The sequence below is a fragment of the Macrotis lagotis genome, chromosome 6, assembly GCF_037893015.1.
Source record: "Macrotis lagotis isolate mMagLag1 chromosome 6, bilby.v1.9.chrom.fasta, whole genome shotgun sequence".
Classification (NCBI taxonomy): domain Eukaryota; kingdom Metazoa; phylum Chordata; class Mammalia; order Peramelemorphia; family Peramelidae; genus Macrotis; species Macrotis lagotis.
Genome location: NC_133663.1, coordinates 160,072,583 through 160,089,084, shown reverse-complemented (window position 1 = coordinate 160,089,084; position 16,502 = coordinate 160,072,583). Strand labels below are relative to the sequence as shown.

At 34.4% G+C, this 16,502-nt stretch overlaps 1 protein-coding gene across 3 annotated transcripts in view; it reads left to right on the top strand.

The window, feature by feature from the left end:
• DZIP1 (DAZ interacting zinc finger protein 1) overlaps positions 1-16,502 on the top strand; it is a 104,377-nt gene that overhangs the window by 71,119 nt on the left and 16,756 nt on the right. For 2 of the 3 annotated variants that reach the window (XM_074191909.1, XM_074191908.1), the window contains 2 exons: positions 14,416-14,558; positions 16,324-16,501. In XM_074191909.1, the coding sequence (XP_074048010.1) occupies positions 14,416-14,558; positions 16,324-16,501 (321 nt within the window). Of the gene's footprint in view, positions 1-5,339; positions 5,400-14,415; positions 14,559-16,323; position 16,502 lie in introns of all 3 variants that reach the window. The other variant, XM_074191907.1, reaches the window with a different exon arrangement.

Below are 16,502 nucleotides of genomic sequence, written 5' to 3'. Positions count from 1 at the left end.
ATTTGATACTATAGTATTTGGTACATTTAAGAAAATGATTTTCAAAGAATTTAGTTCATGGGCTCCAATATCAATTTTGTTTGTTTTTGTTCAAATTAAAGGTTTCAGAGATGGCAAAAAGTTTGAGGGCTTTTAGAATAGGGTCTAAATGTCACAATCTGGAATTTCTCCAGAAAGGGTCTTTCATTACCTTATTAACCACTGATGCATTTCCCACAATCCCTGGGCTCTCCCGATTTTGGCTATGAAGCAGTTAGGTGTGAAGTGAGGGATAGTGTGAGTTAGAACCCTGCCTCAGACATACCTAGCTTTGTGACCTTGAGCAAGTCATTCAACCTCTCTGTGTTTTTATTTCCTTACTGTAAAAATGAGTATTATAATAATATCACTTACCTTCCTCGGGGTTGTGACGATCAAACGAATTAAAATATGTATAGTATTGCCAGGCCTTGAGCATTTATAAAAATACTAGCTATTATTATTATTAGCTAGTCAAAGTCTAAATGCTTAAATTGTTGTTTTTTCTTAAAACCTTGAAGATATACAAGGGAACATATATTTTTCCAAATATTTGCCTTTTAGGTTTCCATTTTGGGAGTCTGAACTCATGTTCAGAAGTCAAAATAGAAACTAAAACAAGGGTCAGAAAACTATGACATGCATGCCAGAGAGATGGCATGTGAGCCAGTTTTCATTGGCATGTGGGGCTTTGCTGCCACCAGGCACTCACCTGGTCCTCCCTTCCTCCACAATGCCATCAGTTCATGAGAATTGGCAGCTACTCCATACTCCCTTCCTAGCTTGGGACAGTCCACATCATTCTTCTCCACCACCACTCCACCTTTTCAGTCAATACTCCTCCTCTTTGCTCCATTTGTGAGTCAGTGGTTAATACCAATCTATTGGCACAGCTGAATGAAAGGGGTCAGAACCTTGGCATACCACTCAACAAAGACTGCAGATGCCCTGGGCTAGAGCTAGGATAAAATTGAACTTATCTAAGCTGGAGTAGTAGACAAAGAGGGTTTGACTTCACCACACACAGCTCTAGGCTTCAAAAAATATTATGTATTAGTCATTTATAATGAATCTCTAAGTATACTTCTTAAATTAAGTTGAAAGCTTTTAAATTGCTTGTGTTTTTTCCTTATGATTTTAGTTTGCCACATTTATTCAGATATTTCAGATGATTTAGATATAAATAATCATTCTGTAACTATACTTCTCAAATCAAGTTGAAAGCTTTTAAATTGACTGCGTTTTGCTTATGATTTTAGTTTTCCACATTTATTCAAATATTTCAGATGCTTGTTGATTCTGCAAATCATATTGATTACTCACCTAACTTAAAAATTAGAAAGTACTTAATATTAGACATTGCATTAAAAGAACAGAGTTGAAAATTTCATCTATGGAGTTGTGGCTACTGTAGTCTATTGCTTGCAAATTCTGTGATTCAGTGATTTTTTTTCCCCATTGAAGGTAACTTGTGGGGAAAAAAATGGATATTTAGTAAAAGTTCTCTCTTAGCTAATTAAACTTTTGCATTTTGATAGATATATGAAAATATTCATTTATTACATTCCTCTCACATATTCTTCTTTTCTTTTAGCCTAAAAACCATTATTTCAGATATTTTTGGGGCTTCACATGTTTCACCCTCAGTAAATAGAATTCTTTAATTCTATTAACCAGCATTTATTAAAGTGCCTACTTTTGCCAGTTTTTGTTCTATATGCTAAGGTTGGGGGGGAACTTAACAAAAATCTTGGCCAGGGTACATGCATGAATATATAAAATATATATATATGCATAAATACATATATTTATACATATATAGTGTATAGTGCACACATAGACACCTATATATAAAATATATGCTTTTCTGTATGTATACATGTACAGACACATACATATATGCATGCAGTTAAGTGGTACAGAGGGTAGAGTGCCAGACCTGAGATCAGGAAGACTCATCTCCCCGAGTTCAAATCTGGCCTCAAGCATTTATTAGCTAAGGCAAAAAGGTGACTCTGAGCAGGTCACTTAACCCTTTTTGTCTCAGTTTCTCCATCTGTAAAGGACATGGCAAATCACTCCAGGATCATTGCTAAGAATACTCCAAAGGGGGCCACAAAGAGTCAGACACAACTGAAATACAACTGAACAATAATATCTATCTTCACTTTCTTGGGCAGGGGGAGGAGTCTCGTAGCAGTCTTTCCCAATCTTCCTTAATATTAGTGACTTCCCTCTGTTTATTATCTCCAATTTATTGTGTCGATAGCTTGTTTGTTCATAGTTTTTTGCATATCGTCCCCACCAATTAGATTGTAAATTCTTTGAGGTCAAAGATTGTTTTTGCCTCTCTTTGAAACCCTGATGTGTAATATGGTATCTATCACAAGGTAGATTTGTTGATTTGATCTGAAAACACCTTTTAAAAAAATACAAGTTTGGGGGTGGGGGGAAAAAGGGAGAAAATACTACCCTGACAGGGAATGGAAACATGAAGAAGAACATGGAAGGCCAGGAAAAGAAGATCCTTGCAGAAGACTGTGCTTCAGTTGAAACCACAGATTCTAGGAAGTAAAGGTGTGATGAATTGGCATCAAGGGGTGGGGGGTCTGAATGGGAACTCTGGCTATGAGGCTTAATAAAAGATAATTGTAAAGGGAAAAGAGTCAGTATAGAATATACCTGTGAAATGCTTTGGGATTGGCCAAAGTTTAAGAGACGGGATTGGGATAATTGCTAAATATATTGACTAGAAGACCCATTTCTTATAGCCCAGATTTGATCCTTCCTTAAACATAATCTGACCCACCTGATTAGAAGAAATAATATGTGCTAATTTAGGTCATATTGTATTCACCTGAAGCTGTTCTTTTCTAATGCAAATTAAGCCTAATGTTATCATGTAGCCAGTGTTTTGCTGCTGTTGCTCATTATCTTAGCTTTTTTTAGTAAGTCAGTATTTACTGTAAGTTCCTCCTATACTTATATTTCCATATCATATATGATGAAAATTCAGTTAAAGAGTATCATTGAGAAATAGCAACATGTTCCATATTAACTGAATTTTCCCTTTACCCTAGGGCTGCCCCATTTTATACAGTGGAAAATATCTGATGTGTAGATGTACATCTGTGAACCTCTCAGATGAATACACATGTGTACTCATATGATTGTGTTTTTCATTTCATATATGTGTGTGTATATATATATATATATATATATATATATATATATATATATATATATATATCACTTTTCTAACTGTGTATCTTCAGAGTGACAACCAGATCATGAATTCTTTTTGAAGGAAGTTTAATAAAAATACAAAATTACAATTATTTTTGACTAAGCAAAAAGTATTCTGTAAATAGGAAGCTATGTATAAGTAGATATAGAGTGTAAATTAAGACCAATTTCTCTAGACCATAATAGAAAATGTCATATTATTTTATATTTACAATTTTCACATTCTTCAATTTAAAAAATGAGACATGCAGCATATCTTGAGTGATGTATCATTTCTTTGAAGAATTTGAAAGAAATTTGTTCATAATTACTTCAGTTTAGTTACTACAAATAATAGCAACCTTACATTATTAAGAATTTCCTCTTCAAATTGGAAAAGCAAATTATCTTTCTTCTGAGGATAATTCTGGTAAAATAAAAGGCTTTTAGTGTAAGTCAAAATCTGCGTTGACTAATTAACTGAAGCTTCAGTGTATGAGTATGTAATTGGTGTGTGGATGGACTTTGGAGTCACAGCTATTGTAGACAACTAGGATTCAGATTACAAGGGATTCAGTAATGAAAATAAGAATCCCTTCAAACACAGAAGCATCAAAATTGATCAAAATGATCAAATTTTCTTTTCATTGTTACATGAAACCATGGGTTTAATTAATAGAAATGTTTTTATTCTCTATACCCCCCAAATTACATTATTTAATTTAGTCAGTATCTAGTAGACCAGGGAATTTCTTTCCTTTTTTAAAAATTTTTTGAACTACATTCTTATTTATAAGATTTTATCAATCAAATGGTGTCAAAGAATTATTAAAAGAATCATGGTAGATTTGAATTTTGGTTTCTTTCAAGGAGGTTGAGAAATGAATTTTTCATATTTACTTTGCCTTTATTATCTTTTGTTCACTCATACATTGAAAATAAGATTTTTTCTCTCCAGATTAAAATGTATTTATTGAATGATATCCTTAAAGTAAGTGGCATAAACAGTAGACAAAATAATGAAATTGCCCATTACAGTTGTTCATGAGGGCTTTGGCCTTTTTCTTTCATTTGATTTAATTTTATTCTTTGTAAAGAATATAGCACTCTAAAATTAAGAACAAACAGCAAAAATAGATGCCTATGTGAGTATTGTTCAATATAGTGAAAGTGAGAAAGTGAAGTGAGCCTTAATTCTTTTTGGTGGGGGGTGGTTTGGAATTTTATAAGGCAATGGGGTTAAGTGACTTGCCCAAAGTCACAATACTAGGTAATTATTAAGTGTCTGAGACCAACTTTGAACTCAGGACTGGTGCTCTATCCAACTGTACTACTAGCTGCCTCAGAGTCTTAGTTTCTTTTTCTTTTTTTTTTTTTTTTTTTTTTTTTTGGTTTTTCAAGGCAATGGGATTAAGTGGCTTGCCCAAGGCCACACGGCTAGGTAATTATTAAGTGTCTGAGGTCGGATTTGAACCCAGGTACTCCTGACTCCAAGGCTGGTGCTCTATTCACTGGGCCACCTAGCTGCCCCAAGTCTTAGTTTCTCAATTCAAAAAATGAGGAAGTTGGTTTGGATACCTTTTGCTGCCCCTTTATAGATCTATGATCCTGCAAAATAATTGGAGATTATTTATGAAATGAAGAAAAGTAGGCTAAATCTACCATATCCCTGAATCAGTATATTTTCAGGTAGAAATTGAAGCATAAGAAATTATAAATGACTTTCAAATAAATCAAGTCAGTTATATTTTAAAATTTCTTACAAAATGTCCAGTGGAATGACTATGACTTAGTGATTTAATCTAGTTATCTAAAATATATAAATTTCTATAAGTGGAACTATAAAATAAATGTACTCTATATGATTTTTTCCTACATTTTAATAAGGTCAATTAATTTGCAAGTCTGATAGAAAGTTCCTTTAACTGCCTAAATAAATTGGATATTATGAAACCTTTCCTATATATAGTCATAAAAATATACCATAGCAATCACACCATACTTTCAGAATTATATTTATAAAGGGACTAATTTTTCCTTTGACCTTGTCCTTCTGTTGTCCTGTTTGTGCTATTCCTATTTTTCCTCATTAATAGAACAGGCATCCAAGTTGTACAGACTGGAACCGATAGAGGAGCTTTCAGAGGAAGAAAAAGGTAACAGTAGTATCAATCAAGACATAAGTACTTAAATTACCATATTTTTTCAGCTAGACCTTGAAAGTAAGCTACCAGCAGTGATGATACTGTACATATAGAGGAAATATTTAAAATCTGTAAATATCTGAGATACAAAGTCATTCACTTAGCATTTAGCAAGCATATTTGAAGTGCCAACTGTGATCCACAGCACTGTGTTAGACTCTTAGTATACAAAACCAAAACATCAACTAGTTCCCAACTCACCTGGAGCTTAGACTGCTGATAGGCAGCATATTGCAGATGAGGGAAGTAAAATATGTATAACATAAATAACTTTGTGGGGCAATAATAACTAGAAAGATCCAGAAAATGTGAATAGGAAGCAGCTCCTGATCAGAAACTTGAAGGGATATAGGAATTTAAGGAGATGGCAATGAGGAGAGAGAGGATTCCAGATATGAAGTACAGAGAGGGAGAATGTAATGTTTTGGATGGGGAGATGCAAATAGATGTAATATAGTGCGTGTGAGGAGCAATAAGTCATGGAAGGCGGAGCCATATTGGGAAAGACTTTCAGTGACCCCAAAGAGAATTTGTGTTTTATACTAGTGACAGCAAGGAGTCACTGAAAGTATATTACCTGACCTGTTTTCTTATTAAGTACTTGCATGTGTTTTTATGGGTATTTGTAGTGTTCCAAGGCTTAGCTAGGTGGTGCAATGTATGGAATGTGGGGCCTGAAAATCAAGAAGACCCATCTTCCTAGATTCAAATTTGACCTTGGACACTTAATAGCTGTGTGACCCTGGGCCAGTTGCTTAACTCATCTTTAAGCTAGTGAAGGAAATGGCAAACTACTGCAATATTATTGTTTTTTTTTTGTTTTGTTTTTATTTAAGGCAATGGGGTTAAGTGACTTGCCTAAGGTCACACAGCTAGCAATTATTATGTCTGAGATCAAATTTGAACTCAGGTCTTCCTGAATCCAGGGTTGGTGCTCTATCCACTGTACCACCTAGATGCTCCTATTGCAATATCATTGTGAAGAAAACCCAGATGGGGTCATGAAGAGTCAGACACAACAGAAACAACTGAACAACAACAGTGTTCCAGTCTCACTGTTTTTATAAATAGACATTTAATAAATGTCAGTTGAATAAAAATGAAAATGCATAATAATGAAGTACTTTAAAAATGTAGCCAAATTTAAATACTTTGAATTTTAAATTTTGAGGATCTTTTGTCCATACTTGGGAACATTTTTAAAATTTGTAGTAACTTTGCAGACCTATATCACATAACATTATATATCCTATACTACAACAAAAATCACACCATCTAGTGATCTATAAATATTTGCTTTATTGTGAATAGCTAAATATGAAATCTAGTTAGAGGTAAAAGATGAAATGACTACTTCTATTAAAATCATTTTTAATAGCAAGAAAAAGCAACCATAACTCTGAATTTCAGGAACTTGCTTTTGAAATTAAAATGTCTTTATAGAAGATCGTATTTGCTGCTGCCTACCCTTGGGTAATAATTGAAACTGTTAATGATTTGCTTTTGTTTTGTTATATTTTTGATTAGTTTAATTGAAAATGGTGAAATGATTCTTCAGCAATGTCATAAATAGATTATTTTAATACCATGTTCACAATTTACAAAAACTTTAATATGATTCATTTGATATAGTTTCAGTGCCTCTATTTTGAATGTTATAACAAAACAAATATTTTGGGAGAGAAAGAAAATCAGTTTTAATTTTTAATACCAGTTAATTTCATCGGCTTGCAATGATCAATGTGTGATTTTGAGAAACTAATATTCATGTCATTTCATTTGGTATTATGCATGGTGTTTCCAATACAGAAAAGAAGTTAATAGTCCTAAGTTCTACCTCTGATTCTGGTCTACCACCTGGCAAATGTTTTAAACAGTGAGGACAATGAAGGGAATGTGATTGTCTCAGGGCAACTCACTCCCATCAAGATCCAAAGTGTGAATGAAGGATGACATATGATGAGCATGTCTGAATGACAGCTACTAGTCATTTCAAGAATGATTTACAAAATGCTGTAAACAGCCATCTAAAGGCTGAATTCATTTATACCATTTAAACAACAGAAGTCATATCCAGTTGGGTCAGCTTTCATTTCTCTTACTCCCCACTATGGATGATTTTTTACAGTTTTTTGATGCGTGAGTCTCACCTCCTTTGTGGTTGCTATGCTAGTAATTTTGTATTGCAATGCTTACTTTTAAAAATTGCTTTATGGCCTTCTTTTTAAATTTTTAAATAATGTATTTTTTGACACTTTCTGCAGCCATTGAGAGAATTAGAGACTTCTTAGGGGCAGCTGGGTAGTACAGTGGATAGAGCACCGGCCCTGGAGTCAGGAGGACCTGAGTTGAAATCCAACCTCAGACACTTAATAATTGCCTAGCTCTGTGACCTTGGGCAAGTCACTTTAACCCTGTTGCCTTAAATTTTAAAAAATTTAAAAAAAAAGAAAAACCAGGATTGGGAATCACTACTGCTCCCCCCCTCAAGAGTAGGAATATAAAGGAATAAGAAAGGAGAAAAGATGAGGTTTTAACTAGTTATTAGCAGCATTCTGGCTTGGTGGTATAGTCAGACTTTGTTGTGTATTTTTATTTTCAATTTTTTCTATATTCTTTATATTTGAGTCAGGTAGAGGGTTAGACCTGGGTCAGGAAGATCTTGTTTCAAATTTAACTTCAGACATTTACTAGCTGTGTGATCCTGAACAAGTCACCTAATCTCAATTTTCTCATCTGTTAAATGAAGATAATAATAGTATCTAACTCTCAGGGTTTATTGCCCAGATCATCCAGTTAACAAATAACTAAGCTGGATTCCAAGCTTCAGTCTCCTGATTTCAAATCCATCACTTATTCTATTATATTATTCTTCTTTTCATGATTATTCTTTAATAGAATTTCCTTTTCAGTGAACATTCTGTATTATAATATTGCAGAAGTAATTTGCATATTTCATATTCCCTTTATCTAAATATTTAATTTGTAATTTCTGTCAGAAAGTAAAATAAAATTTTATATCTGAAATGTCTTGTATTCTCAAAAGTTTCAGGGTATTTTTCCCTAGAAAAAGTGTCTTTACAAAAATTTGGCATTGAGAGGGTTTTTTTTAATTCTAAACAAAATTAAGCTGAATGCATTAATAATTTCAAAATTGTAAAGTTTTTTACATAATTTTCATTCATTTTTTTTAATTCCTCAATTTGACTCTATTCACTTTTAAACCAGGGCAGAGTTAATGAACATTTGCATGCTTAACCCAGATTTAATCAACAGATATTGCCTCTAATTCAATTCTATTCCTTTTAAAATTAATAAACATTTAAACATTTGAGTTTTGGCAGAGATATACTGGTAAGTGTTTAAATAACTGACTCCCTGAAGAAAATACACACAAAACTCACTTAATCTGCATCATCAACATTTTCTCCATCACTTTCTTAATCCTAGACAATAAACAAAACATTAAACAGACCCAAATTTGTGGGGTTTGCTTACTTATGAGGAATAAATATTCATGCTGAAAATTTAACAATTGGCTTCTGAAAACTAGTATGAACATCCTTGAATTGGGAAGAACATCATCATCATCATTTAGGGATTTTAGTGGTATGAAAGTAGTAGTCACACCTCCTAAACATCCCCCCCCCCCGGGTTCTGATTTGAGCCTGTTTTCTCTTCTTCCTCTATTCTCATTTTTTTTATGTTTTTGCAAGGCAAATGGGGTTAAGTGGCTTGCCCAAGGCCACACAGCTAGGTAATTATTAAGTGTCTGAGGCCGGATTTGAACTCAGGTACTCCTGACTCCAAGGCCCATGCTTTATCCACTGCGCCACCTAGCTGCCCCCTCTATTCTCTTTTTCTTAGTGATCTCAGCATTAATGATCTCATCAGCTCCCATGAATTAATTTTTCTCTGATGCTGATGATTTTTATATCATCCTATTTCCTAACTTCCAGACTTTTATTTCCAGCCATCTATTGAATATCTTGTCCTGGATGTCTGTTAGATATCTTAAATTGAACAAATCAAACTCATCATCTTTTCCTCCAAATTCAACCCTATGACTTTGAGAGCATTATCGTTTCCTTGGCACTGGCTGGCAACCTAGGTGTCATCCTTAGTTCCTTACTCTCTCTCACTCCTCCATATATCTAATCTGTTTCCAAATACTGTCCACTTTACCTTCTCATATTCTTCTCTCTTTGGATACTGCTACCACTCTGGCATAGGCCCTTATCATCTTTTTTTTCTGCAATATTGTCAGTCTGTTAGCTGTTTTGTTAATCTGTTAGTTAATTTTCTCACCATTCCAATTTATTTCCTGTTCAACTGTCAGAATGAGCTTTCTAAAACATAGATATGATCATATCACTGCCCCCCCGCATTCAGTAAATTCTAGGAGCTCCCTATTACTTCCAGAATCAAATAAAAAAAAAACTCTGGTCTGGCTTTTAAAACCTTTCAAACCTGAGCCCCTTCCTACCTCTCTAGTCTTCTTATACCTTACTCTCTGTCACATTCTCTGGGATCCAGAGACAGATCTCCAAGCTGTTCATCTCACAAAATGCTTAAGTCTTCTAACTAGGCAATTTTACTGACTGGTTGTCCCATGCATGGAACTCTTTTCTTTCTCATCTTCTTCTCTAAGTTCCAGCTAAAATCCCAACTTCTACAAGAAGACTTTTCCAGTCCCCCCTTAATGCTAATTTCTTCCTTATATTTTTTAACTCCAATTTATCTTGTAAAAATTTTTATATATTTTCATTATATATAAAATCATTTTATATAATATGTAATTTTATAATTATATGTAATATATATGTAAATATTTACATGTATATGTTTAGACAGTTGTTTTATGTGCATTAATATTATATTTAAATAGTATATATATATATATACACATATTTACATTTATATGTTTAGTCTTAGTTGTTTTCATGTTGTTTCTCTATTAGCCTTTGAGCTCCTTGAGAACAAGGACTGTCTTTTGTCTTTCTTTGTAATCTCAGCCTTTTACAAATGCTGACAACTAATAAATACTTGGACTGACTAATTGTGACATCATCTATAATATGCAGGCATAATTTTCTAGCAAGGCTGTTATTGTGGGGGCTGCAGTCCTAAGACCCAAGGCCTTCATATGTGGTATTAAATAGGAGCATTTCTTGGAAGGGTTCCTTTGTCTGGTCACCAGAGTGACAATCCTTTCAGCATCCTTCTTTGATTTATTGGGTACTGCTCACTTTTTCCCAAGTGTCTTTTCAGCACAGACTTAGCAGTAAGATTCCCAAAACTTTTACTTGAGTTTTCAGAAGCTTTTTCATTTGTTAGTAAAGATTTAGTATTTACCAATATCCCCTTATAGGGTCTAAGGTGTCTTCCCACTTAATGGACTCGTAAGATTTTAGGGTTGAATAGGACTTGACCTAGTAGTCCAATACCCTCATGTTGCAAACTGAGATTCAGAGGGATTAAGGGATTTCCCCAAGGTTACACAGTGAGTTAATGGCAGAACTGGAGCTTGAACCCAATTCTTCTGTTTTTATTTTTCAGTAATAGAGTAGAAAAAGCATTCAGGAAAGAGATAAACAATCCTTTTTTCCCCCCACTCCTACCATTACCTAGCTATGTGACCTTAGAGAAGTCTTCTGAGGTTCAGTTTACATGTTAAAGGAGAATGGAACTAAATGATCTTTAAGCCCTTACCTTTTACAAGTATAATCTTAAATATGTTCATGTGGAGTGTGGTGTTAGTGTGAGTCTTAACTAATTTTGTTTTATGTCTTAGTAACCCCTCTAAGATGATAAATTTATCGAGCATGTAACCATCTCTATTAATAGTCCTTTGCTCTATTAACAGTCCTTTGCTAGATCAGAGATCAAAGAACACAGATCACTAGATCAAATAATAAAAACAAATTTTATTTTAACATTAGCTTCTATTCTTGGATGCTTGCTTTCAGTGTTTCTGTGCTACTGAAATTTGCTTGTCTACTCCATGTAAGCAATTAGAGGATCACTGATTCTTAGCAAGGTTTTTTAAATACTTTGCTTTAGTGACCTATCAATAAAAATCTTTCAGCTATAGTTTGTCTTCCAATAGAGTAACTCTACTCTTATATAGAAATATATGTGTGTGTATATATTTTGGTCAGCTGTCTGTTCTGCATATTGTTGTTAATCTATACCGTCTTCCTGCTCATGTTTTGGGCAGTCTTATAATTTCTTTTAGCATTTTTACTGTGAGCAAAGTATGTGCACAAAACAAAGCAAAACAGCCCACCAAGATTTAAATTAAACTTGCTGAATAGAGAGAAAAATGTTACCATTTGATGTTTCCAAAATACTTGTCATTTTCAAGGCCCCTTCATTCTAAGCTTAAAGCGAATATTATAGATGATGTCACAATTAGTCAGGAAGCTTTTTCAGCTATCCACCACTTGGAAATTTATAGTCAGATTGTTTCCAGACTAGGCTTGAGCCTATTCTTGGATCCCCAGGTCTCTGGGGAACAAGAAGCAGGAAAAAAATTAGGACTAGAGAATATTTCGGGACATGATGCGCTCTGCTTTTTCTTGATGTCCATGATAATTTGTCTAAAAATAGTCTTAGATACATCAGAGCGGGCCCTGCTTTGTATGAATTCTGAGGCACTTCAGGCACCATCAGCAACTTTTAACCCCTGGAAAGATCTGGCTACCACAGTGGAGTGAATTAATGCTGCTAAAAATAGCCATGATTGCAGTCAGACTCACTAGCTATTGAGGTCTTGTAATCAGAAAGAAAAGTGATGAAAATACCTTCAATAGAGCCTGTCTTTTTTGTGGCTGCTTAATGTCTAGATAGCCAAGCACTCTTCCATGTGAATTTTTTTTAAATCTAGATAATTTCTTTCCTTTGAGCATAAATGAAATTGTTCATTAATAAAGACAGACAACTTTTAATATTATAATTGATAGTTTAAATTAGATGGAGTTTTATATAGCAAGCAATTATTTAGGACTTAAAAGAAGCATAAGCTCAAAGGTGCTTAGAATGCCTAGGTAATTAGATTTGTGGGTGAAAGAGAATCCTATCACTCTTTTATAAAATCCTCTCTTCCATCAAGGATCACTTTGGATGCCTTTTTCTCCATGAAACCCTCACTTGGCCTCTCTTGAGAGTGAAAGTGAACTTTCCCTTTGCAGATCTTCTGTCTCCTTTGTCCTTATTAAATTTTATAGCACACTACCTTGACTTTTATAAATATTCTTTCCTTCCTGCTAAGTTGTAACTTCATGAGGAGAAACTTTTTAAAAAATGCTTTTTACATACCTAGGGCTCAGCACAAGTGCCTTGTTCTAAATGTTCGTTAAATAGCATTGAACAAGGTCACAGAGGTAGTTAGTGGCAGAGCTTGTTTTAAAGATCATAACAGATATCCAACAAAAGATTTTTTTTTCATTTAAATAAGTTTTTTGTGGGGGAGTTGGGGAGAGGCTGGTAGTAGAGAAACAATAAGGGAAAGAGGGGAAAGGAAGTCAAGGAGGAGAGCCAAAATGAAGTGGGTGGACAGATTTGAGGGTTTTGTTTTTCTTCATTATTGACTAGTGCAGTACTATAACTTTTTTTTTAAAAAGCACTTCATTTTTTTAAACTGTAAATTTTGGGGGGAGGGGTGTGTATTTTAGCATTTTATGAAGTTTTTTCCCCTACTATTTAAAAAGGAATTGTGTTTTTTTCTTTAAAAAGCTTTTATTAGGGGCAGCTAGGTGGTGCAGTGGATAAAACACCGGCCCTGGAGTCAGGAATACCTAGGTTCAAATCTGGTCTCAGACACTTAATAATTACCTAGCTGTGTGGCTTTGGGCAAGCCGCTTACCCCATTTGCCTTGCAAAAACCTAAAAAAAAAGCTTTTATTAATTTTGAGTTTTAAAATTTTTCCCCATTCTTGCTTCCCTCTGCCCCACCCCCAACAGAAGGCATTCTATTAGTCTTTACATTTCCATGGTATACATTAATCTCAGTTGAATGTGATGAGAGAGAAATCATATCCTTAAGGAAGAAAAATAAAGTATAAGGATCACAAAATTACATAATAAGATAATGGGATTTTTTTTTCAATATTGAAGGTAATAGTCTTTGGTCTTTGTTCAAACTCCACAATTCTTTCTCTGGACACAGATGGTATTCTTCATTGCAGATAGCCCAAAATTGTCCCTGTTGTTGCACTGAAGGAATGAGCAAGTCCATTAAGGTTGATCACCACCCTCATTTTACTGTTAGGGTGTACAATGCTTTTCTGGTTCTGCTCATCTCACTCAGCATCAGTTCATGTAAATCCTTCCAGGCTTCCTTGAAAGGAATTGTTTTAAAAATATAACATGACTTATGGAAATAGGATCACATATTTAGAAGTGTAATTTGAGGAATAGATAATTAGAACTGGAAGGAAGATTAGAGATTGTGTGATCCATTTGCTCATTTTACAAATGAAGAAACTGAGGTCCAAAAAGGTTAAATGCATTGCCTAAGGTCACACAGCTAATCTTGGATTGGAACCTAGATACTTTGACTCTAAATTCAAGTCTTATCAACTGTAGTATGCAGTGTTTAGTCAATTCAGTATTTTCCATAAGGAAGGAGTAAAATTCAAATTCAATTTTCCTATTATTTTGACATACGAATATATTTTATATATTTGTATATATGTGTATATATCACTGTACATTTTGTTATAGTTTGAATGATAAATTATATGGTGGTTCTTAAGTGATTCTTAAGCAATATTTGTGTTCATCAATTTACAGTTTTTGAGATTATTTAATATAGTTTTCAAAATTTTGGAGATTATAAACATTTCTTATGAAAAAATGATAACATCAATGATTCTTTGGAATTACAACGTTCGTTTTAATTTTCTCTATTAAGTTGCACAAGAAGTATTGCCCTTCAGGAATATAATTGTATCTCTTATTTCAGGAAAGGAGAATGAGAAGAAATTAACTAATAACAAGCTGCACTTGATAAAAGCTTTGAAGAGTAATCCTTCTCTCACTAAAGAGTTAAGAACAGTCTTGGAACAGACTTTAGTGGAGAAACTGGAAACCTTGGGAATTAGCTCAGTAAGCTTAAACCTTTCTGGGGTCTTCTGGCTTTCCCCTCCCCAAATTATAACAAAAGCAAAAGAACTTTCTAGAAGTCATATGTTAATTGGTCCCTACAGTTGGGAACAGATTATTTAATTGATGTCCTAATCATCATGGCCTAATTGTTATAAAGAATATTAGCTTCACTTTAACCCACCCTGCCACAGAGTAATGGAAGCCAAACATATTTACAAGATGTTTTAAGCTCTAACATGGTGGTCTTCTAGAGCAAATTGATAAGTAGCATTTCAAGTATCCAGACTCAACTCCTGTGGCCTTTATTCATCCAGAGAAATAACACTCTCAAATGTTACTTATTCTCAAAAAAAAAGTTTTCCCTAAAGAGTAGTTATGGCTTAGTATAGTTCTTGTGTTAATCCTACTTCCTTTTACATGTATTTCTAGAACAGCATTAAAATCTTAGTTGACAGATGCCATCTATTAAAAATGATAAATATGGGGTGGCTAGGTGGTGCAGTGGATAGAGCACCAGCCCTGGAGTCAGGAGGACGTGAGTTCAAATATGACCTCAGACACTTAATGATTACCTAGCTGTGTGGCCTTGGGCAAGTCATTTAACCCCATTGCCTTGCATAAACCTGAAAAAAAATGGTCAGTGGAGTCAAAATGCTTATTTTTTTAATAATGTGTCTATATTGTTGAGCATAGCAATAGGGGCTGGACCTATGAATTCATTGGTCCTTCATTCCTAGATGAAGATACTACCTCTACCAGTGCAGGTCAGAATGTGTTCTGTAATTTAATTTTTTTTTGAGTTCACTAGAATACTAAGTGACTTTCTCAATACCATCTGTATACAGATGGTATTCTTCATTGCAGATAGCCCAAAATTGTCACAGGTCACACAATATGAGAGCTGGGCCTTGAACCCAAGTCTTCCTGACTCCAAGTCAAATTCACTATCCATTATGCCAAACTGTTTCTTATTGCTGTGCATAACAATATATCCAACATAACCGCATCATACTTTTCTTTAAAATCATTTGGATTATCGCATCATAATCCAGAGAGAGAGAGAAAAAAAAATGCGTACTTTTTAAAAAATCATGTCCAATTAAATGTTATGTATCAGTTGTGACACCTCACTGTACCCCATCTCCAATTCAGGTGCTTATCAATTTATACCTGGACGCTTGCAGGCTCCTAAATGACCTGCCTCATTACAGACTTATTTCCTTCTCACCCCAGCTCCTGGAAGATTGAACTTTCAGGACCACTATTTTCACATTGCCCATCACTTGCTCACAAACCTCTAATCCTAGTCAGTTCTTCTCAAAACATTATACATTGCTACCTTGTTTGGTTTGTGCTATTGTTCCTGCCTTTCCTTTCCTCTTCATTTATGGAGCATCTTTCCAGGATCTACTCATATATCATCTCTTAGAGGATAGTAGCTATCGCTATTTTTGGGGGGGGGTTTTGCAAGACAGTGGAGTTAAGTGGCTTGCCCAAGGCCATACAGCTAGGTAATTATTAAGTGTCTGAGGCCAGATTTGTTGTACTCAGGTACTCCCTGACTCCAGGGTTGGCTATCTAACCACTGTGCCACCTAGTCGCCCCATCTATCACTGTTTTTACAATTTCCTGATTTAACAATTCTTATTCACTAATGAAATCATAGATCTCAGACCTCTCTTGGTTCCTTTTAGACATGCATATGAAATTTCAAAGTATTGTGGAAAATTCTCATAATTAAATCCTGTGACATCTCATTTTTTAGGGTGTTCGTGGTATTCCCACTGAGCACTTGAATCGAGTGCTTAGTGCTATTCATACTTCAAGGCAAGAGAGAGGAAAGCAAATACCTAACATGCAGGAAATTAGAGACTTTCTGGAATATCAAGTTAGCTGCAAGATTGAGGAAAGAACCTCAATGAATTCAAACAAGTTACTTTCAGG